This window comes from Oncorhynchus nerka, linkage group LG27 (assembly GCF_034236695.1).
Source record: "Oncorhynchus nerka isolate Pitt River linkage group LG27, Oner_Uvic_2.0, whole genome shotgun sequence".
Taxonomy (NCBI): Eukaryota; Metazoa; Chordata; class Actinopteri; order Salmoniformes; family Salmonidae; genus Oncorhynchus; species Oncorhynchus nerka.
This window is the reverse complement of record NC_088422.1, coordinates 72,414,484-72,439,667: the sequence shown is the minus strand read 5'-3', so window position 1 is coordinate 72,439,667 and position 25,184 is coordinate 72,414,484. Positions and strand designations below refer to the sequence as shown.

The 25,184-nt window shown below is 43.6% G+C and overlaps 1 protein-coding gene across 1 annotated transcript in view; it reads right to left on the bottom strand.

The window, feature by feature from the left end:
- LOC115112381 (ribosome quality control complex subunit TCF25-like) overlaps positions 1–24,780 on the bottom strand; it is a 34,934-nt gene extending 10,154 nt beyond the window's left edge. Inside the window, exons 1-16 of the mRNA XM_029639405.1 lie at positions 24,423–24,780; positions 23,865–24,014; positions 23,634–23,702; positions 21,701–21,822; positions 21,493–21,558; positions 21,331–21,413; positions 15,495–15,625; positions 11,245–11,344; positions 9,729–9,822; positions 9,492–9,584; positions 6,429–6,534; positions 6,128–6,287; positions 5,820–5,907; positions 2,941–3,099; positions 1,833–1,923; positions 1,094–1,173 (exon numbers count right to left, since the gene is read on the bottom strand). Coding sequence (XP_029495265.1) covers positions 1,094–1,173; positions 1,833–1,923; positions 2,941–3,099; positions 5,820–5,907; positions 6,128–6,287; positions 6,429–6,534; positions 9,492–9,584; positions 9,729–9,822; positions 11,245–11,344; positions 15,495–15,625; positions 21,331–21,413; positions 21,493–21,558; positions 21,701–21,822; positions 23,634–23,702; positions 23,865–24,014; positions 24,423–24,644 — 1,814 coding nt within the window. The 5' untranslated portion in view covers positions 24,645–24,780. The remainder of the gene's footprint in view (positions 1–1,093; positions 1,174–1,832; positions 1,924–2,940; positions 3,100–5,819; positions 5,908–6,127; positions 6,288–6,428; positions 6,535–9,491; positions 9,585–9,728; positions 9,823–11,244; positions 11,345–15,494; positions 15,626–21,330; positions 21,414–21,492; positions 21,559–21,700; positions 21,823–23,633; positions 23,703–23,864; positions 24,015–24,422) is intronic.
- Between the last annotated feature and the right edge of the window lie 404 nt (positions 24,781–25,184).

The following is a 25,184-nucleotide window of genomic DNA, read 5'->3' as shown; positions in this document are numbered from 1 at the left end:
CCACAACTTTGGAAGTATGCTTGGGGTCATTGTCCAATTGGAAGACCCATTTGCGACCAAGCTTTAACTTCCTGATTGATGCCTTGAGATGTTGCTTCAATATATCCACATAATTTTCCTGCCTCGTGACGCCATCTATTTTGTGATGTGCACCAGTCCCTCCTGCAGCAAAGCACCCCCACAACATGATGCTGCCACCCCCGTGCTTCACGGTTGGGATGGTGTTCTTCGGCTTGCAAGCCTCCCCCTTTTTCCTCCAAACATAACGATGGTAATTATGGACACACAGTTCTATTTTTTGTTTCATCAGACCAGAGGACATTTCTCCAATAAGTAGGATCTTGTCCCCATGTGCAGTTGCAAACCGTAGTCTGGATTCTTTATGGCGGTTTTGGAGCAGTGGCTTCTTTCTTGCTGAGCAGCCTTTCAGGTTATGTTGATATGGGACTTGTTTAACTGTGGATATAGATACTTTTGTACCCGTTTCCTCCAGCATCTTCCCAAGGTCCTTTGCTGTTGTTCTGGGTTTGATTTGCACTTTTCGGACCAAAGTACGTTCATCTCTAGGAGACCTTGGCTGGTCTTGGCTGATTTCTTTTGATTTTCCCATGATGTCAAGCAACGAGGCATTGAGTTTGAAGGTAAGCCTTGAAATACATTTACAGGTACACCTCCAATTGACTCATATTATGCCAATTAGCCTATCAGAAGCTTCTAAAGCCGTGACATCATTTTCTGGAATTTTCCAAGCTGTTTAAAGGCAGTCAGTTTAGGTTATTGTAAACGTCTGACCCATTGGAATTGTGATGCAGTGAATTATAAGTGAAATAATCTGTCTGTAAACAATTGTTGGAAAAATGACTTGTGTCATGCACAAAGTAGATGTCCTAACCGACTTTCCAAAACTATAGTTTGTTAACAAGAAATTTGTGGAGTGGTTGAAAAATGAGTTTTAATGACTCCAATCTAAGTGTATGTAAACTTCCGACTTCAACTGTATTGTGTGTACTATATAAAAACCTGCACTGGTACATACCTTACCTTGCACAAGATATGTATAATGACACAAGTTAGGACATGTTTGGAGGGTTACCTCTCAGGCCGGGTGTATGAGACCACTGAGTCCAGCGGGGGGAGAGGATCGAACCCCATCACCGACTGAGTGGTCACCTCCTGGGAGAGAACACACACAATTCACCATTACAGTAAACATATTGAAGGCCTATCCTCACTAACACTCTGTTACTGATGTAATTGTCATGCATCCAACACATCAACGTTGATCTTGTTTGTGTTATGAGGACCTCTCGATGAGGATGTCCAATCATTATATTGGATTGCGTTCTTCATGCAACCAATAAGGAAGCCGTATGCCAGTGGTTAATTCCCTCTTTCAACTAGAGAACTACATTCTCAGCATAATTTGGCATGCTCTGTACTGTAGCGGTTGTGTATGTGCTCATGCAAACCACATTGACTCTGTGGGACATTTCATGTTATAAACATACAGGATATACATTGTACAGAATGAATGAATACAACCATTCATGATCATGTGATAAAGCGGTAAGGAAATTATACTATGATTAGATAAGTCACTCTATTCCCCTATATACTGTGTGCTACTATTGACCAGTGTTATGGTTGGTCAAAAGTCATGCAATAGAAGGGGATAGGGTGCTATATGAGACACAGACATAATAATAGAGTAAAGCTGGTTGCCAAATCTGTTTCTGATTTAACAAACAACATGACAATGAATGACTGGGCTAAATCAGAAACAGAACTGGTGACCAGGTTATAGTAGAGTGGCTGTTGCCTGAGTCTCTCACCAGCGGTAGAGTGGAGGTGGCCTCTTTGATTTCAGACAGGATGACGTGGCGATGGATGTTCAGAGGGGCACTCTGGTACCTCTGCTTCCTCCTAGGGGGGGTGGAGGAGACAGGAGAGGAAACCGAAGTCAGAGACACATAGGTCGGGGCCTCTTGAGTGGTGTAGCGGTCTAAAGCACATTTCTTTGCCGTGTTGTCGAGCAGTATTACTGAACGGCCTTGTTGCAAACAGAATGGATGAAGTGGACTGTTTAACACAGGCTTCATTCTTTTCACAATGCCATACATGCCAGATATGTGGAGTGAATGCAATGTGGTTTATCCTCTGTATTTTCAAGTTATGTGCTTGCAGCATCATGTTATGTTCATGCTTGTCACCTGCAGGGACTCGGGAGTTTGTCAGGATCAAAATAAATATGACAGGAGCAAAGCCCAGATAAAAAGTTAGAGGAAACCCTGTCTCAGTCATCTGAACATATAACCCTGGTATAGTTTTATATTTCAGCAGGACAATTACACAAATTGTAATGCCGTAATTGTAATGCCAAGAGGTGTTCAGTGTTCCTGAATGGTCCAGTCTCAGTCCTAATTTAAATCTGCTTGAAAATCAGAGACAAGGTTTGAATATTGCTGTCCATCAATGACTTCCAATCAAATTGACTGAGCTTGAGAAATAAAAAATATGAATCAAAAAATGGATATGTGTTGCCCTAACATTTGTGCAAAGTATGTAGATTCTTATTCCAAATGTTTTACAGCTGTAATGGCTGCCAAATGTGCTTCCACTAAGTATTAACCCTGGGGTGTGAAGACATCCAGACATCTTAATTATATTTTATTAATTTGGAAAATGTTCTATAATTTTTCTTTCACATTGGAAATGTGGAGTGGAACAATGGTAGAAAAACGATCTATTTTTGTATTTAATTTTAAGGCAGCAAGCTTGGAATCCACACTGAACATTGCTCCACTGAATCAATGAATATTACTTATTGAACAGAAAAACTCAGTGTGAATTTGAGGATAAAGGTGAATGGGGTAACGAGGAACAGTTTGCCCGGTTGGAAAGGTAATAATGCCAGTGGTCTAGAGTCCAAGGGGCTCTTACTTGTTTTGGCAGTCCTCCACCAGAGGGTCTTTAGCGTCGACTCGTCGTAACACCTCCCTCACACACTCCTCCAGCCACAGCAGGACCCCTCCCTCCCTCCACAGGGTGTGCGTCCGCCCCACGTACAGAGACACCAGTTCAGCCAGGGCAGGAGTCTGCCTAGAAAGAGGGAAAGAGATGGGAAAAAGGAACAATTCAATTTGTCACTCTAATACAATTTCATGACAATAAATGATGATTCAATTCCATTAGGCTGACTGACACAGAAGAGGTGCATATAGGGAAGACATGACAGACAGGGAGACATGATTCCATTAGGCTGACTGACACAGAAGAGGTGCATATAGGGAAGACATGACAGACAGGGAGACATGATTCCATTAGGCTGACTGACACAGAAGAGGTGCATATAGGGAAGACATGACAGACAGGGAGACATGATTCCATTAGGCTGACTGACACAGAAGAAGAGGTGCATATAGGGAAGACATGACAGACAGGGAGACATGATTCCATTAGGCTGACTGACACAGAAGAGGTGCATATAGGGAAGACATGACAGACAGGGAGACATAATTCCATTAGGCTGACTGACACAGAAGAGGTGCATATAGGGAAGACATGACAGACAGGGAGACATGATTCCATTAGGCTGACTGACACAGAAGAGGTGCATATAGGGAAGACATGACAGACAGGGAGACATGATTCCATTAGGCTGACTGACACAGTAGATGTGCATATAGGGAAGACATGACAGACAGGGAGACATGATTCCATTAGGCTGACTGACACAGAAGAGGTGCATATAGGGAAGATATGACAGACAGGGAGACATGATTCCATTAGGCTGACTGACACAGAAGAGGTGCATATAGGGAAGACATGACAGACAGGGAGACATGATTCCATTAGGCTGACTGACACAGAAGAGGTGCATATAGGGAAGACATGACAGACAGGGAGACATGATTCCATTAGGCTGACTGACACAGAAGAGGTGCATATAGGGAAGACATGACAGACAGGGAGACATGATTCCATTAGGCTGACTGACACAGAAGAGGTGCATATAGGGAAGACATGACAGACAGGGAGACATGATTCCATTAGGCTGACTGACACAGAAGAGGTGCATATAGGGAAGACATGACAGACAGGGAGACATGATTCCATTAGGCTGACTGACACAGAAGAGGTGCACATAGTAAAATGGCAGCAGAAGAAATGGCAGCAGTTTTACGGGCGTCTAACCAATTGTTCTATTATGTGGGTTTTTTGCGTTATTTGTAACTTATTTTGTACATAATGTTTCTGCCACCGTATCTTACGGCAAAATAGAGCTTCTGGATATCAGGACAGCGATCACTCGCCTCGGATTAGACAAAGATTTTTCTTCAACAAGCGGGATATAAGCACAGGATATACTACTATGCGAACACCCGACAAGGACAACATCCCCGTTATGGGCAAGAGAAAGAGACGCAGGTACAGAGGACACAGGGCGGGGTGCTTTGTAAGGATCCGCAGAAGGCGAGTGTGAAAGCTGCCGTTACCTTCAATATTACTCGTCAATGTACAATCATTGGACAATAAATTAGACGAGGTACGACCACGAATACCTTACCAATGGGACAAAACTGTAACATCTTATGTTTCACGGAATCGTGGCTGAATGATGACATGGATATTCAACTAGCAGGATATTCTTCCAATTGCATCGAGGACGTCGTCCCCACCGTGACTGTACTTACATACCCCAGAAGCCATGGATTACAGGCAAAATTTGCACTGAGCTAAAGGGTAGAGCTGCCGCTTTCAAGGTACATGACTCTAAGCCGGAAGCTTATAAGACATCCTGCTATGCCCTTCAGACGAACCATCAAACAGGCAAAGCACTAATACAGGGTTAAGATTGAATCGTACCACACCGGCTCCGACGCTCGTCTTATGTGGCAGGGCATTCAAACTATTACAGACTACAAAGGGAAGCACAGACGCGAGCTGCCCAGTGACACGAGCCTACCAGACGAGCTAAATCACTTCTATGCTCGCTTTGAGGGAAGCAACACTGAGGCATTCATGAGAGCATCATCTGTTCCGGACGACTGTGTGATCACGCTTTCCGTAGCCGACGTGAGTAAGACCTTTAAACAGGTCAACATTCACAAGGCTGCGGGGCCAGACGGATTAGCAGAATGTGTGCTACTGGCAGGTGTCTTCACTGACATTTTCAACTTGTCCCAGATTGAGTCTGTAATACCAACATGTTTTAATAAGACCACCATAGACTGTTCTCTCTACTACCGCATGGCAGGTGGTACCGGAGTGCCAAGTCTAGGACCAAAAGGCTTCTAAACAGCTTTTAACCCCAAGCCATAAGACTCCTGAACAGGTAATCAAATGGCTACCTGGACTATTTGCATTGTGTCCCCCCCAACCCCTCTTTTACGCTGCTGCTACTCTCTGTTTATCATATATGCATAGTCACTTTAACCATACCTACATGTACATACTAGCTCAATTAGCCAGACTAACCAGTGCCTGTATATAGCCTCGCTACTGTATATAGCCTCGCTACTGTATATAGCCGCGCTACTGTATATAGCCTTGCTACTGTATGTAGCCTCGCTACTGTTATTTTTCACTGTCTTTTTACTGTTGTTTTAAAAAATAGTTTTACTTATCTACTGCTCACCTAATACCTATTTTCTACTTAAAAATTGCACTGTTGGTTAGGGCCTGTAAGTAAGTAAGCATTTCATTGTAAGGTCTACACCTGTTGTATTCGGCGCACGTGACAAATAAACTTTGATTTGATATAGGAAAGACATGAAAAACAGGGAGACATGATGCCTCGGTTGAAGCAGATGTTTTACCCCAACTGGCTTCTGGGTCCAAAGAAGTCATGTGACGATACAGCAGCGTCTGGCTGCACTGTGCACAGGTCCAACAGAGGCATCAACACTGGGGAACACAAACAAACAGATATCAGGCATAGGTCTCTTTTCTGTGTGTGTGTCTGTCTGTGTGTGTGTGTTCTATATAAGCATCCATGGTAGAACACATTCTGACAGCTGTCCCTCTCAGGCCATGTGTGTATGTTCTATATAAGCATCCATGGTAGAACACATTCTGACAGCTGTCCCTCTCAGGCCATGTGTGTATGTGTGTGTGTGACTTTAACCTCCAGGGAACATGATGAGAGCGTCCTGCAGCAGCAGGTCAGCCTTGTGTTTGAGCCGTTCCCTCTCCTCTGACTCAGTCTGATCCTCCTGACTCAGGTGGAAGTGGCTCAGAGCCACAGAGAAGGCAAAGTTTGGCAACTGGGACAGGTTTCTGTGCACCTGGGAAACACACACACACAGGAATCAGACAATACACACACTACACAGTAATCAGACAATACACACACCACACACAGAAATCAGACACACTGTTATGAGGTCACACACACAGGGAAAATCTTGCACACACACTCGTCTCACCTCCCAATCCTGGTATAGCCGGAGGAGGAAGTTGTACTCTCGTGAGCGCAGGGAGAGGAAGTCAATGAGCAGTAGCATACAGAGGGGATCGCTGTCAGGGTCCAGACTTGGGAGAGAAAGGAGATGACGGAATAAAACACAGCTCCTCTTCTTCAATGAATACTTCATTCAGTTTCGCCTACATAACTAAGACCACATAACTACTACATAAATAAACATTACAGAAATAAAATAAATGGTTTCTTTATTAAAAGTGGACCCATGACAACCCGTGACCAGAATCTGTGCCATTGGAAATGTAATTGAGGAAATGTAATTGAATTGACAAGGTCTCCAATCAATCAATGTCTGTGGTGCGTGTGATATAATTATTTACTATCATTTGGCAGGGAATACTATTTGTAAATCTGTGATTCTACACCTTATTTTGCTCAAGCTGATCCTCTCCAACAGACTTGGAAGTTGTAGCTAAAAATTCGTAAATTGGGGTCAGTTAAAGGGGACATTCAATGAAACCAACCATTGAAATACACTGTATGTAATTCGGGGGGTAGTAGCCCCAACAGATTCAAACCCGGATCCAGCAACTATAAAATCAACACCTGTTGGCTTGACAGTCACTGGATCTGGGTTTGTGGATCCGCGTTTGAGTCCCGGTCGGGGCTACCCTCCAAATTTGCTACATTGGTGTCAGAAGTGGGATTGGTGCACATTAGGCCATCCGAGCGGCATGTACTCGTGAGGGACTAGGCATAGCTTGGGGACACGCTCTCCCGAAGGAAGGGGGTAGTGAAGCAACCATAATCCAACACCTAGCGAGCTCGTCAAGAGGTTCGGACCTCTTGGAGTAACAAGTTAAGGGCTTGGCAGTCGCTGGACCTGGGTTCGAGTCACGGTCAGATATTGATTGGAGACAGCTTGTGTCAATTAAACAACATTTACTATGGTTTTCTACCTCCAACACTATTGGATAATGCTGGAAATACCGGTAAAAGCAGTGCCTCCATTTCCACAACAAAAAGCAGGGCCCTCTATGTGGTATATAACAGAGCTGCTGCGGGCGGCAGGGCCGTTCATCTGGTATTCCTATCAGTCATCTACTGAAGCAGAGATAAGATCATAACACAGCAGGCCTGAGAGGGACAGCCGTCACAACGCATTCCACCGTGGATGCTTATACAGAGCAGACACACACCACCGTGAGGGGAGGAAGCCAGTGTTTGACGGAAATCATAGATAAACACTGAGTGTACAAAACATTAGGAACGCCTTCCTAATATTGAGTTGCACCCGCTTTTGCCCTCTGAAGAGCCTCAATTCGTCTGGGTATGGACTCCACAAGGTGTTGAAAGTGTTCCACAGGGATGCTGGCCCATGTTGACTCCAATGCTTCCCACAGTTGTGTCAAGCTGGCTGGATGTCCTTTGTGTGGTGGACCATTCTTGATAAACACAGGAAACGAACTGTTGAGTGTGAAAAACCCAGGCACCTACGACCATACCCCATTCAAAGGTACTTCAATATTTTGTCTTGCCCATTCATCCCCTGAATGGCACAGATACAAACTCCATGTCTCAATTGTCTCAAGGCTTAAAAATCCTTCTTTAACCTGTCTACTTCCCTTCAATAAATGACATCAATAAGGGATCATAGCTTTCACCTGGATTCACCTGGTCGGTCTATGTCATGGAAAGAGCAGGGGTTCATAATGTTTAATACACCATGACCACCACATCCTAGATAAGATAAAGGCTAAAGGCCTAAAACACAGGGCCGAGGCAGATGTGTAGTAATAGCCCTTCCATAGTGTCTGGACTGTCCCATGGGTGTTGTACTGTCATACCGCTTAGCCAGGTTTTATGACCAGTAATGGATCCTTATAGAGGAGTCATTCCTGGGTAATATATAGAAATCTGACTTGGGTTTATGTTTGTTTAGTTGATATGAAGTGTGGTAAGACCTTTATTATGATAATATATGAGAAGGAATCTTTATAAGAGGACATTTTAGTTAACAATTGGGATCGAGCGCAGATTAGCAAAGCGCAGCCTTTGTGCCATTTAATAAACTACAAATATCACATCATTAATATCTTTTATTTAAATTGTTTGAACAATCTGTTTTTTATATCCACTACATGACCAAAAGTATGTGGATACCTGCTCGTCAAACATCTCATTCCAAAATTATGGGCATTAATATGGAGTTGGTCCCCCCTTTACTGCTATAACAGCCTCCACTCTTCTGGGAAGGCTTTCCAATAGATGTTGGATCATTGCTGCAGGGACTTGCTTCCAATCAGCCACAAGAACATTAGTGAGATCAGATCTTAGGCTTGTGTGCGGCTGCTCTGCTTCAGCACTTCGCGAACCTGTTCTGTGAGCTTGTGTGGCCTACTACTTTGAGGCTGAGCCGTTTGCTGCTCCTAGACGTTTCCACTTCACAATAACAGCACTTACAGTTGACCAGGGCAGCTCTAGCAGGGCAGAAATGTTATGAACTGACTTGTTGGAAAGGTGGCATCCTATGACGGTGCCATGTTGAAAGTCACTGAGCTCTTTCAGTAAGGCCATTCTACTGCCAATGTTGGTCTATGGAGATTGCATGGCTGTGTGCTCGGTTTTATACACCTGTTGCAACATGCAACAATTTCAAAGATTTTACTGAGTTACAGTTCATATAAGGAAATCAGTTAATTGATAAACATGTATTAGACCCTAATCTTTTAAATGCACACATTTAGTCTTTATCTGCACTGTTTTGTCTTTCAATTGGCTCTTTTTGTCCGAATAAATAACACACATTTAGTCTTTATCTGCACTGTTTGTCTTTCAATTGGCTCTTTTTGTCCGAATAAATAACACACATTTAGTCTTTATCTGCACTGTTTGTCTTTCAATTGGCTCTTTTTGTCCGAATAAATAACACACATTTAGTCTTTATCTGCACTGTTTGTCTTAGACCGTCGGTGTACTTCTTCCATTATGCGATTCTCACCTTCCCTCTACACCTGACACCTGGGGTGCACACTGCACATACACACACACACACACACACACGTACCTCAGGATGAGTCTGCAGTACTCCAGGGCTGTCCGGGGGCATCCCCTCCTCTCCAGGAACATCATGTGCTTATAACCAGCCAAGTAGAATGCCCTGCAGAGAGGATAAATATACAGACAAAGAATATACTTATATTATAAACCTTGTAAATTTAAATATTCAATGGAAATTTAAGAAAAAGGCCCTTCATAACAGTGTTTGTGGAATGACCTGTATAGCAGAGATGTATTATCTAACCTGTTTTCTGGTCGCAGGTAGTCCAGTCTGCTGGTTCCTGACGTCAGGCTGCACACAGGGTGGAATGCACACTCAAAGCTGTACAGGGCGCGCTCTGAAACACACACACACCACACAGTCATCTATCAAAGACAAGTGAAAATATATAACTTTAACCAGCACTACCTGGCTGCTCAACAGTCTCAGTGATTCTCAATTGGTAGATCACCATACCCATACCTTCCATCTGTCTGTGTTTGTCTTTTGTAAAAACATAAATGTCTCCCTCTGCTGGAAGGCATGAAAACAGCTTTAAGTGAAACCCCTCACCTTCTCCCTTGCAAGTTCCGGTGTCAACAACTACATCAACAAGACTAGCTACCTAGAGGTAGCAGCACTGGTAGGATCCCAATGTAATAAGCCCCTGCAAAATAAGATTATACAACTGTATAAAAAAATTCCAGAGCTGCTGTAATGAGTTGATTTGAGTAGGACCTCATTAGCATGATCAGGAGCAGCTGACAGGATGAGAGGGGCCACACCCACACATCAAGAATCTTGACATGCACTTTCAGTCGCTATATCGGAACAATCAGTGGGTTGTTTGAATGTATTGCGTACAGTGCAAACACGTGGCTAGATAACCAATAAATACTTTAGATGGGTTCAATTCAGTTACGTGTGGTTGAAAATGTACTTTCACCTTGGAGGTCAGAGAGAAGTCACTGTAAATGGAAGCTGCTTTTGCTTGCTCTGTGTTGATGTGATTTAGCCCTGACCAAAGCTCTGCTCAAACCTTAACTGTATTTATCAACTCATTCATAGACGATGTTAGCAGGCTAGTAGCGACAGACTTGGAGTAACAGTATGGTAAGATTTCCTGCCTAAATGCATTACCTGAGGAATCTCAAATACGCTACATTGCATGCTGGCCCCTTGTTGTTCTCCCCCCCCCCCCCCAATTTAGAGTCTTTCAGAGAATAAACATGCGGTGGATACAGCGGACTCAAATGAACTATTAAACCTTATCTAGATCAATTGCATAAGACAGAGGTTCTTAAGCTTTTTCAGCTCGAGACCCAAATGAGAAATTTACTGTCCTCAAACCACCCAAATTAAGAAGAAATAGTGTGTGTTTATAAATGTTTACTCCTAACTCGCAACCCACCACTCACATGCTCAGGGCCTACTTTGGGTCCCAAACCATAGTTGAAGAAACCCTGGCATCAGGTAATATCTGACATACTAGAGCAATGTGTGGTATAGGTGTAACATGTACTGCCCAAAGTACACCAATGTTTATCAAGAATAATGTTGCATAAACGTATTCCAACTATTTATCTGGGACCAAGATTAAATTGTATAAGAGTCCAAGGAAACATACCAAAGGGGTCTCATGACACATTTACAAACCTTGAGCAAGAGGATACAGCAGAGAGGATCCTCAACTCACCAATCAGAGCTTTGAGTATGACCCTTCTTGCCAACCAGAGCAAAGACTGGAGTCCCACTCACCAATCAGGTCCCTGATACTCACCGATTAGGTCCCTGGCCATTTCCTGATCCTCCTGTATGCGGCAGACATCAGAGAGCTGCAGCAGGGAGTCAATGTGGTAGGGGTTCATCTGTAACAGGGCCTGGGGAGAGCGTAGGATGGGGGAGGACAGGGGGAGCGTGGAGTGGACAGGGAGAGGTTGGGGAGACAGGGAGAGGTTTGGGAGACAGTAAGAGGGTGGGGGAAACAGGAAGAGGGCGGGGGGGACAGGGAGACAAGGAGAGGGTGGGGAAACAGGAAGAGAGTGGGGAAACAGGAAGAGGGTGGGAGAAACAGGAAGAGGGCGGGGGTGACAGGGGAGGAAACAGAAAGAGGGTGGGGGAAACAGGAAGAAGGTGGGGGAAACAGGGAGGTTGGGGTGGACAGGGTGAGAGAGATGGGGGAGGGCAGGGGGACAGGGGAGAGAAGAGTAGAGGGTGGGGGAGGGAGGGAGAGGGTAGGGTGGACGGGCAGGGTGAGGGAGAGGGGGAGACGGGGAGTTGTGGGGGGGGACAGGGGGAAGGATCACCGTTTGATCACCGTTTGTCTAAACATTAGAAACCATGTTCAGTGGCAAGAAAAAGTATGTGAACCCATAAATTGTTGTGACCTGTGTAAACATTCAGGATGGAAATGTATGTGAATCCTTGGATTTAATAACTGCTGGACCTTCCTTTGGCAGCAATAACCTCAACCAAACATTTTTCTGTAGTTGCGGATCAGACCTGCACAACGGTCAGGAATTTTGGACCATTCCTCTTTACAAAACTGTTTCAGTTCAGCAAAATTCTTGGGATGTGTGGTGTGAACTGCTCTCTTGAGGTCATGCCACAGCATCTCAATCGGGTTGAGGTCAGGACTCTGACTGGGCCACTTGAGAAGGCATATTTTCTTCTGTTGAAGCCATTCTGTTGTTGATTTACTTCTGTGTTTTGGGTCATTGTCCTGTTGCATCACCCAACTCCTGTTGAGCTTCAATTGGCGGACAGATAGGCTAACATTCTCCTGCAAAACAACTTGATAAACTTGGGAATTCATTTTTCCGTTGATGATAACAAGCTGTCCAGGCCCTGAAGCAGCCCCAAACCACGACGCTCCCTCCACCATACTTTACAGTTGGGATGAGGCTTTGATGTTGGTGTGTTGTGCCTTTTCTTCTCCAGAAATAGTGTTGTGTGTTCCTTCCAAACAACTCAACTGTAGTTTCATCTGCCCACAGAATATTTTGCCAGTAGCGCTGTGGAACATCCAGGTGCACTTTTGCAAACTTCAGACGTGCAGCAATGTTTTTTTTGGACAGCAGTGGCTTATTCTGTGGTGTCCTCCCATGAACACCATTCAACAAGAGCACCTCCTCCCAGCTGCCCACTGCACTGAGGCTAGGTAACACGGTCACCACCGATAAATCCCCCCCCCCCCCGCAGCTACTCGCCCACGCCTCCCCAGCTTCTCCTTTACCCAAATCCAGATAGCAGATGTTCTGAAAGAGCCGCAAAACCTGGACCCATACAAATCAGCTGGGCTTGACAATCTGGACCCTCTATGTCTGAAACTGTCCGCTGCCGTTGTCTCAACCCCTATTACCAGCCTGTTCAACCTCTCCTTCGTATCATCTGAGATCCCCAAGGATTGGAAAGCTGCCGCGGTCATCCCCCTCTTCAAAGGGGGAGACACCCTGGACCCAAACTGTTATAGACCTATCTCCATCCTGCCCTGCCTATCTAAGGTCTTCGAAAGCCAAGTCAACAAACAGATCACTGACCATTTCGAATCCGCTGTGCAATCCGGTTTCCGAGCCGGTCACTGGTGCACCTCAGCCACACTCAAGGTACTAAACAATATCATAACCGCCATCGATAAAAGACAGTACTGTGCACCCGTCTTCGTCGACCTGGCCAAGGCTTTCGACTCTGTCAATCACCATATTCTTATCGGCAGACTCAGTAGCCTCGGTTTTTCTAATGACTGCCTTGCCTGGTTCACCAACTACTTTGCAGACATAGTTCAGTGTGTCAAATCGGAGGGCATGTTGTCCGGTCCTCTGGGAGTCTCTATGGGGGTACCACAGGGTTCAATTCTCGGGCCGACTCTTTTCTCTGTATATATCAATGATGTTGCTCTTGCTGCGGGCGATTCCCTGATCCACCTCTACGCAGACGACACCATTCTGTATACTTCTGGCCCTTCCTTGGACACTGTGCTATCTAACCTCCAAACGAGCTTCAATGCCAAACAACACTCCTTCCGTGGCCTCCAACTGCTCTTAAACGCTAGTAAAACCAAATGCATGCTTTTCAACCGTTCGCTGCTTGCACCCGCACGCCCGACTAGCATCACCACCCTGGATGGTTCCGACCTAGAATATGTGGACATCTATAAGTACCTATGTGTCTGGCTAGACTGCAAACTCTTCTTCCAGACTCATATCAAACATCTCCAATCCAAAATCAAATCTAGAGTCGGCTTTCTATTTTGCAACAAAGCCTCCTTCACTCACGCCGCAAAACCGATCCTCGACTTCGGCGATGTCATCTACAAAATAGCTTCCAATACTCTACTCAGCAAACTGGATGCAGTTTATCACAGTGCCATCCGTTTTGTTACTAAAGCACCTTATACCACCCACTACTGCGACCTGTATGCTCTAGCCGGCTGGCCCTCGCTACATGTCCGTCGCCAGACCCACTGGCTCCAGGTCATCTACAAGTCCATGCTAGGTAAAGCTCCGCCTTATCTCAGTTCACTGGTCACGATGGCAACACCCACCCGTAGCACGCGCTCCAGCAGGTTTATCTCACTGATCATCCCTAAAGCAAAAACCTAATTTAGCCGCCTTTCCTTCCAGTTCTCTGCTGCCTGCGACTGGAACGAATTGCAAAAATCTCTGAAGTTGGATACTTTTATCTCCCTCACCTACTTTAAAAATCTGCTATCTGAGCAGCTAACCGAACGCTGCAGCTGTACATAGTCCATCGGTATATAGCCCACCCAATTTACCTACCTCATCCCCATACTGTTTTTATTTATTTACTTTTCTGCTCTTTTGCACACCAGTATCTCTACCTGTACATGTTCATCTGATCATTTATCACTCCAGTGTTAATCTGCTAAATTGTAATTATTCACTCCTATGGCCTATTTATTGCCTACCTCCTCATGCCTTTTGCACACAATGTATATAGATTATTTTTTTCCTACTATGTTATTGACTTGTTTATTGTTTACTCCATGTGTAACTCTGTGTTGTTGTCTGTTCACATTGCTATGCTTTATCTTGGCCAGGTGGCAGTTGCAAATGAGAACTTGTTCTCAACTAGCCTACCTGGTTAAATAAAGGTGAAATAAAATAAAATAAAAAATAAATAAATTCTTGTTTAGTGTTTTACATATCATAGACTTGTCAACAGAGATGTTAGCATGTTCCAGAGATTTCTGTAAGTCTTTAGCTGATACTGTAGGATTCTTCTTAACCTCATTGAGCATTCTGCACTGTGCTCTTGCAGTCATCTTTGCAGGACGGCCACTCCTAGGGAGAGTAGCAACAGTGCGGAACTTTCTCCATTTATAGACACTTTGTCTTGCCGTGGATGGATGAACATCAAGGCTTTCAGAGATACTTTTGAAACCCTTTCCAGCTTTATGCAAGTCAACAATTCTTTATCTTAGGTCTTCTGAGATCTCTTTGTTAAAGGCATGGTTCACATCAGGCAATGCTTCTTGTGAACTAGCAAACTCAAATGTTGTGAGTGTTTCTTATAGGGCAAGGCAGCTCTAATCAACATCTCTAATCTCGTCTCATTGATTGGACTCCAGGTTAGCTGACTCCTGCCTCCAATTAGCTTTTGGAGAAGTCATTAACCTAGGGTGTTCAAATACTTTTTCCAACCTACACTGTGAATGTTTAAATAATGTATTCAATATATACAACAAAAAGACAATCATTTGTGTGTTATAAGTTTAAGCGCACTATGTTTGTCTATTGTTGTGACTTAGATGAAGATCAGTTCAAATTTGATGACCAATTTATGCAGAAATCCAGGTAATTCCAAAGGGTTCACATACTTATTCTTGCTACTGTATGTCCTCAACCTGAAATTTCAAATGAATTCACCTCTAGTTTCTCATGTCGTGACCTAATCTTAGTCGGGATTTATCTAGAATCTAAATTCATGCATATCAGTTGTCCTAGATATTTGAGACGCGCATCACGGCTTTGCTGATCAATCTCCCTGAGACCGTGGGTGTAGCCTTACCACAATGTTGTTGGGATCCATGGACTCCACTGAGTCCAGGAATTTGAACTGAATCTGCTGGTAGTCCCGGCTGTGCTCGAAGGTGAAGTACTGTAGACCATCCCTGGACTCCAGTAGGGTCATTGAGATACCTGAAGGAGGAAATATTACGAACAGTATTATTCTATGTGAGTTACATGCAATGACGTATATAAACCCTGGATTGCTGATGCTATGTATTGCCCATTCAGAGGCTAAGTTTCTACAACTGGGTCCTGGACTTCCTGGCGGGCCGCCCCCAGTTGGGGAATGTAGGAAACAACACCTCCACTTCGCTAATCCTCAACACTTAGGCCCCACAAGGGTGTGTGCTCAGCCCCTTCCTGTACTCCCTGTTCACCCATGACTGCATGTCCATGCACGCCTCCAACTCAATCATAAAGTTTGCAGACGACACAACAGTAATAGGCTTGATTACCAACAATGACGAGACAGTCTACAGGGAGGTGAGGGCTTTTAAAAAAAATATATTTTTACAATTGAGGAGGAGTACCAAGATGGCTGCGCGGTAGCTTCAATACAGCGCCCCATCAGTCATCCAGGATTTATACACATTATTGGTTAAATGTGTGTACAGTTGCAGTATGTTGAAATTGCATCAATTTGATATAGATGTGTATGTGGAATAAAGATAATGATAAGACAATTCGATATATAGCTACACAGTGCATTGGAAAGTATTCAGACCCCTTGACTTTTTCCAAATTTTGTTACATTACAGCCTTATTCTAAAATGGAATACATTGTTTTTTCCCCCTCAATCTACAAACAATACCTCATAATGACAAAGCAAAAACAGGTTTTTAGAAATTTGAAATATCACATTTACATAAGTATTCAGACCCTTTACTTAGTACTTTGTTGTAGCACCTTTGGCAGTTATTACAGCCTCAAGTCTTCTAAGGTGCACCTGTACTTGGGGAGATTCTCCCATTCTTCTCTGCAGATCTGTGTCTGTGTGCTTATGGTCGTTGTCCTGTTGGAAGCTGAACCTTCGCCCCAGTCTGAGGTCCTGAGTGCTCTGGAGCAGGTTTCATCAAGGATCACTCTGTACTTTACTCTGTTCATCTTTCCCTTGACCGTGACTAGCCTTCCAGTCCCTGCCACTGAAAAACATCCCCACATCATAATGCTGCCACCAGCATGCTTCACGGTAGGGATGGTGCCAGGTAGCCTCGAGACATGACGCTTGGCATTCAGGCCAATCTTGGTTTCATCAGACCTGAGAATCTTGTTTCTCATGGTCTGAGAGTCTTTAGTTGCCTTGTGGCAAACTCCAAATGGGCTGTCATGTGCCTTTTACTGAGGAGTGGCTTCTATTTGGACACTCTACCATAAAGGCCTAATTGTAGAAATGTTTTGGTATCATTCCCCAGATCTGTGCCTCGACCTAATCCTGTCTCGGAGCTCTACGGACAATTCCTTTGACATCATGGCTTGGTTTTTGCTCTGACATGCACTGTCAACTGTGGAACCTTTATATAGACAGGTGTGTGCCTTTCCAAATCATGTCTAATCAATTGAAATTACCACAGGTGGACTCCAATCAAGTTGTAGAAACATCTTAAGGATGATCAATGGAAACAGGATGTACCTGAGCTCAATTCCGGGTCTCATAGCAAAGGGTCTGAATACTTATGTGAATAAGGCATTTCTGTTTTTATTTTGAATACATTTCTATAAATCTATTTTCGCTTTGTCATTATGGTATTGTGTGTCAATTGATGAGAAAAAAAATATTTAATCAATTTTAGAATAAGGCTGTAACGTAACAAAATGTGGAAAAAGTCAAGGGGTCTGAATACTTTCCGAATGCGCCGTAGATATTTAAGTGGAATAAAAATTGCAATCTGTCCCATTCATTCCATGCCCATGTATAGTATAGCACCCTAGGATTTGAATGAACACACTTTGGGCTAAGGAGAGGGAAGCATTTCACAGTGACACAGCAGTCCTGGTGTACCACATTCAAGCCAAGGCACTGAGACCACTCAAAAAGTGAGAGGTAAAAGATAAAATCACCCATCTATATTTTGGGAGGGAAATGATATTTCCCAGACCAAATCTCCAGTCAGGTGATTGCATAAGCCTTGAGTTTGGGGGAGCTTTAACACCCTGAGGAGTAGCTAACACTGACATAACAGAGACTCTGATTCTTCTCCAACTTCAGCTCTGGGTTAAACAGCTCAGTATCCCACAACACCAGGGGCACTATGGACCCAAACATCAATGGAGTCTTTCCCAAACATCAATAGAGTCTTTGAGGTCGAGAGCTAGGCAGCATTTGATTAACGATATGTGGTGATTGGACTGTTTTTTAACAAGACGTCATAGGGCAACGTTTAAAGCCACAGAACACAGCCTTTAGTGTGATCCTACCCAGAAAAGCTGTCTCTGTCAACAAGGCTTCAGGTGCCCACTGCTGTTAACATGTACTTTCTTCTGCTGCTACTCTTGATTGGTTATACGCTACCCAAACTGAACCAGGAGTCTTAGAGTCCCACAGATGACAATTCTGAATGTGATAATGTCGCCTTGTTGCTCAACACAGAGCGTTAGCACGAGGAGATGGGGATTCAAATAAGCATAATTGATTGAATCCTAATAAATAGAAACTGGCATATCAACATGTATTTCAGAGAACTGGAGCTACAGTATAGTGGAGTCTGGAGCTATAGCGTGGCTGGCCCTTAAATGTACACTACACAGAGAGCTCATTTCAAAAACATGCATGTAAATCTCTCCTGGCTCAAATTAGAGGAGAGACTGACTGCATCACTACTTGTCTTTGTGAGAGGTATTGATGTGTTGAAAGCACCAAACAATCTGTTCAAACAGCTAACACACAGCTCAGACACCCATACATACCCTACAAGACATGCCACCAAGGGTCTCATCACAGTTCCTAAGGCAGGGGTCTCCAACCCTGTTCCTGGAGAGCTACCTTCCTGTAGGTTTCCGCTCCAACCCTGTTCCTGGAGAGCTACCTTCCTGTAGGTTTCCGCTCCAACCCTGTTCCTGGAGAGCTACCTTCCTGTAGGTTTCCGCTCCAACCCTGTTCCTGGAGAGCTACCTTCCTGTAGGTTTCCGCTCCAACCCTGTTCCTGGAGAGCTACCTTCCTGTAGGTTTCCGCTCCAACCCTGTTCCTGGAGAGCTACCTTCCTGTAGGTTTCCGCTCCAACCCTGTTCCTGGAGAGCTACCTTCCTGTAGGTTTCCGCTCCAACCCTGTTCCTGGAGAGCTACCTTCCTGTAGGTTTCCGCTCCAACCCCAGTTGTAAATAAGATGGTTCAGTTTACCAACCAGCTAATTATTAGAATCCGGTGTGCTAGATCAGGGTTGGAGTGAAGACCTGCAGGATGGTAGATCTCCGGGAACAGTGTTGTAGAGGCCTGCCTTAAGGCCAGAACAGAGGTTGGGAAACGCACAGTACTTCATAGAGCCAAGACTACATGGAACTCTCTCCCACATCAAGTAACCCAAACTAGCAATAAAATCAGATTTTAAAAATATAAAACAACACCTCACAACGTGGAGTGCGAAGAGATACACACATTGTAATATTGTATTGTTGTAAATTTTAGACTGTACATTTGTAATGGTGGAGCAGTGTGAATTTGTATAGTAAACAATGTTTGTTGTAATGTATTGACTTATTTATGATGTAGACTATTGTTTTGATGTGTTGTTTTGTAGGGTTGGGCAGTATCCAGATTTTCTTACCATCATACCGTTTCTGTAACATATCGGGGTATATGGTATTACCCAAAATGCACATAAGGGGCCCTATTTCAAATAATAATGAATATAAATAAATAAATAAAATATTTTGTTTTATTTACACACAAAACCATTTAGGCAACATGGATCTTGATCCAGGAGGGGATTGAATGTCTCTTCTGTAACCAAGAACCTTGATCTTGACATCTAGCCACTTAGCTAGCAAGTTAGGAAACCAAATGCATAGCTGGAGCCATGAGCTGGATATAATTTATTTGACACATCTTAGATTTCTTATAGTAATACTTAAATTATATTTATAAGCAGTGAAGTAGTATGCAACCTCACGAGGCAGGGGTGCCCTTAACCCCAAAAATTATTTTTTATTATTCATTTCTGAACGGTATTGAAAATCATACAGTCGATATTTTGAAATAAACCATTTATACTGCATACCGGGGTATCGCCCAAGCTTATTTGTCTGTTCCTGTTTGGACCCCAGGAAGAATACCGGCTGCCTTGGCAGCAGCTAATGCGGATCCTGTCATGCCTCTCGATTGTTTACATGAACTTAATTTATGCCATCATAGTTACACTAAAATACTGTATGAGGTAGGGCTAACCTCATTTAGTCGACTGGTTGATTGTTTGGTCGACCAAGATTTCTTTAGTTGAGCAGAAGCAAAAAAATTAAATTATAATAACAATCATGCTGTACATGACACCTGTCTGATTTGCGCCTGTCTGAGTGGACTGATCCATTGTGAAGGCCGTGCGGATGGAACCGCCCATCAGTCTAAGACGTGATACTGGAATTGTATATGCTTATACTACGTAAGAACAATGGTGCAACAAAAATACAATTATATTATTTTATAAGTAATGTGCTTTCTCCTGCGTTGGACAGTGGTCGCTGTCTGCGGTTCTGAAACATCAGTGCGCTGTTGAATTGTTGCCTTTGCTTAGACCATGTTGCTAATAGCAAAGTTCACCGGCATATTGGTGTTGATAACAATGCAACAGAGGCAGCAGCAGAGTTAGGAGATGAGAAAACAGCCCTTGCCTTAATTGACTAAGTGAGGAGAGAGGAAACGTCAACTTAATTAGGTCTATAATCAATAGTCTAACTGTTAAACATGCCTGGCTTTATAAATCATCCATATATATCTACAGAAATAAGGCAGTTCCTGCTTCTGTTGCCTGTTTGAGTGTTTGTGTTACGGTATTTGTCTTACGGTGTTCAGAGACTGTTATAACCAATTTATTGATGTGATTATGATATGCTATATGTCAGGCCCTATTGGTCACGTGCATGCAAAGCATACATGTGTCACGTAGAGAGAGCAAGGGTTGAGGGAATAGGGAATGTTTTTCCTAAACAAATGAGGGATTTCGGTAACATAACTTTTCAGTCAGAAATGGCTTCTGCAACATGGACAGTGCTATACACTGTTGATGTGTGTCTTTTGTGTGTCTTAAATATTTAATCAAACAGTTCGCTTAAAGCATCAGACAAGCTCAGTGCATATAGTTGATTTGATTAAAACAGATAGCACATGTCATATATATATATTATTATATTTTTTATTTATTTAACCTTTATTTAACTAGGCAAGCCAATTAAGAATAAATTCTTATTTACAATGACGCCTACACCAGCCAAACCCGGACCAATTGTGCGCCGCCCTATGGGACTCCCAATCACGGCTGGTTGTGATTGGGACTGGACTCAAACCAGGGTGTCTGTAGTGACGCCTCTAGCACTGAGATGCAGTGCCTTAGACAGCTGCGCCACTCGGGAGCCCAAAATATATGGAAAAATGCACGTTTAAAAATTTAGACCAATCAATTGCTCGAAAGAACAGACGACTCTTGGTTGACTGATCATTTTTGGGGTTGGGGACAGCCCTAGTATGAGGGCATTATCTTTTGTTTTGTGACTTTGTCATGGGATATACTTAAATACATTTGCATCCACAAAAACATTTATGTTAAATGTTGCATAAATAGTATTTATTCACAAGGCTTTCAGCGTTCTGAGCGATGCCGAGTGTGAGAAGTTGAGTGTAGTTCTGACCTGGGCGACTGAAGCGTGGCCAGGTGTTTTTAGGGATGGTCATCCAGGTGCTGCGATGGAACTGTCTCTGTCTCTGACGAGGTCTGAGGAAAGAATGAAGAGATGGCCTTACACTGTAACCTTTAATAGTAGTAGTTAGTAGGAGTTCTTTGAAGATCTTACCTTTGATCTCCAAGAACTGCTCGAGCTCCAAAGTATCTCTTCAACTCCGTCTCAGGATTCAGGTTCCTAACAAACAACATAGGGTATGTCCCAATCAAATGTATCACTGGTAAATGACTGCCATAAATTAAGTATATTATGATTGTATGACATTACCCCACTAAGAGACCTGATGTCTGATTGGCTGCTGTGCTGTTAACCTACTCACCTGTGTTCCACATAGAGCACAGGCCTGTTGTCTGAGCCTCCACAGCCCTCACTCTGCAGGGTGAGTCCATTAGACTGCTCTATGGTCTCCAGCAACGCGTCAATGTCATCCCCAGCTCCCTCCTGACAACCACACATAAGACAGAGCAGCCAATGTGACGGAGTGAGACGGCGTCAGGGCAGCACCCCCATAGCCTCAATACACAATAAAATGCTGCTAAAGCAAGTGGTTAATATGGCAATGTGCACAACAGTGGTTAATATGGCAATGTGCACAACAGTGGTTAATATGGCAATGTGCACAACAGTGGTTAATATGGCAATGTGCACAACAGTGGTTAATATGGCAATGTGCACAACAGTGGTTAATATGGCAATGTGCACAACAGTGGTTAATATGGCAATGTGCACAACAGTGGTGATATGGCAATGTGCACAACAGTGGTTAATATGGCAATGTGCACAACAGTGGTTAATATGGCAATGTGCACAACAGTGGTTAATATGGCAATGTGCACAACAGTGGTGATATGGCAATGTGCACAACAGTGGTTAATATGGCAATGTGCACAACAGTGGTTAATATGGCAATGTGCACAACAGTGGTTAATATGGCAATGTGCACAACAGTGGTGATATGGCAATGTGCACAACAGTGGTTAATATGGCAATGTGCACAACAGTGGTTAATATGGCAATGTGCACAACAGTGGTTAATATGGCAATGTGCACAACAGTGGTTAATATGGCAATGTGCACAACAGTGGTTAATATGGCAATGTGCACAACAGTGGTTAATATGGCAATGTGCACAACAGTGGTTAATATGGCAATGTGCACAACAGTGGTTAATATAGCAATGTGCACAACAGTGGTTAATATGGCAATGTGCACAACAGTGGTTAATATGGCAATGTGCACAACAGTGGTGATATGGCAATGTGCACAACAGTGGTTAATATGGCAATGTGCACAACAGTGGTGATATGGCAATGTGCACAACAGTGGTTAATATGGCAATGTGCACAACAGTGGTTAATATGGCAATGTGCACAACAGTGGTGATATGGCAATGTGCACAACAGTGGTTAATATGGCAATGTGCACAACAGTGGTTAATATGGCAATGTGCACAACAGTGGTTAATATGGCAATGTGCACAACAGTGGTTAATATGGCAATGTGCACAACAGTGGTGATATGGCAATGTGCACAACAGTGGTTAATATGGCAATGTGCACAACAGTGGTGATATGGCAATGTGCACAACAGTGGTTAATATGGCAATGTGCACAACAGTGGTGATATGGCAATGTGCACAACAGTGGTTAATATGGCAATGTGCACAACAGTGGTGATATGGCAATGTGCACAACAGTGGTGATATGGCAATGTGCACAACAGTGGTTAATATGGCAATGTGCACAACAGTGGTTAATATGGCAATGTGCACAACAGTGGTTAATATGGCAATGTGCACAACAGTGGTTAATATGGCAATGTGCACAACAGTGGTGATATGGCAATGTGCACAACAGTGGTTAATATGGCAATGTGCACAACAGTGGTTAATATGGCAATGTGCACAACAGTGGTTAATATGGCAATGTGCACAACAGTGGTTAATATGGCAATGTGCACAACAGTGGTGATATGGCAATGTGCACAACATTTACATTACATTTAAGTCATTTAGCAGACGCTCTTATCCAGAGCGACTTACAAAGAGTTGCCACAACAGTGGTGATATGGCAATGTGCACAACAGTGGTTAATATGGCAATGTGCACAACAGTGGTTAATATGGCAATGTGCACAACAGTGGTGATATGGCAATGTGCACAACAGTGGTGATATGGCAATGTGCACAACAGTGCCCTCACATTGGGGGACATATGTGGAAGTGATTTGTCAAGATGGACTGATGCTTTATACCTGTTTATCTCCTGTAGTGTTCTTTTTCTTCTTCTTTTTCTTCTTTTTCTTGCTTGTTTTATCTCCGGACTGACATCATAAGAAAATAAAAACTATTAGACAACTCTTCAAAACATTTCGACTAGATCGATCATCCATAATAACAACAAGATTGAGGAGGAATGGGGCTCACAATACCCCATAGTACTGTGGAGGCTACAGTGTATCAGGGGTGTCCGCCTCTCTCCTCACCTTCGCAGCACCCGTCTCAGGCTGTGCATCTCTCTTCTCTGTTTCCCCGCTGTCACTCTTCTCCTTGCTTTCATCACCATTCTGTTCTTCTGGCTTCACTGTGTCTTCATCCGTCGTGGCTTTCTCTGCTTCATTCTCTGTGTCACATATCTGCAGTGATGTGGTTCCAGCAAGAAGGACAGAAAGGCTCAGGTTAAGGTTGTATATCAGAGTTTAAATCTCTACATTGCACAGTTTTAATTCATCTCTGGTCAGTATCTGCCTTGATTTCCTGCTATTGGGATTCCAACCCATCATCGTGACATTCATATGGTCAAGGCAAGGGGGTGTACTGTATGACTCCTGTCTGGCCAGGCAAAATCGGTTAGTCAGTATAATGCTGGTTTGATTTGTTGACAGTCTGCATATGTCACTGTGTCCTGCTGCTTTTTTCATTGACTAGCATAACAAGCTAGCTATGTCACAGTTATGTAGCCTAGGGGGTGGAGCTACGTGGCAGTTAGCGAGACATTTCGTAAACATTTTGCAATGTGTGTTAGAAAAGGAGAAACACTCCACCAGTTCGTAAATGTTGCTCAAGTTTTTCTTATTCTTTTTAGCTTTTCTGATGCTGCTCTTAACAGACTGGAGAACAGCTTCATCCGGTTCCAATTCTTCTTCCTCAACATCCGCAGCCTGCTCCTCTGGCTCTGGCCCTTCACCTGGGACAAGATCACCGAGGTCCAGGGCCTCCTGCCCCCGCTGTTTCCCCTTCAACCTCCTCAGAGCACGGCTCGACATCTTCCCGGGACAGAGTTGTCACGAAGATGGGTTATGGTTCAGCTGGGATTTGACCCAGCTTCAGCCATGAACAACATGAGCAAAATACGCATGCCAAAGAGTTTATTCTACGGGTGCTCCATGTAGACAATCTTGGTGCATGCCAACTATTTTCGTTTTGATTATCACAGTTCGCTGCCGTTTACCTTTGTACCACTAGGCGGCAGTAGTGCGTAAGGACAAAGGCTCTGAAAATTCCTGAAATTCGTTAACACAAATGGGAACTAAAGACGATTATTGGGAAATAAGACGATGGGAAATAAGACGATTATTTGCATGCTGGATGAGTGGCAACCACTGCCAAGGTTGTTGGTGTAAAGTCAGTTAATGGTTTCAAATCCTATGACCAATGCATATTTTTGTTGTAAACAAGAGTTGCCATGGGTGTATCAATACCTTTTATTTTTTTAAATTTATTTCACCTTTATTTAACAAGGTAGGCTAGTTGAGAACAAGTTCTCATTTGCAACTGTGACCTGGCCAAGATAAAGCATAGCAATT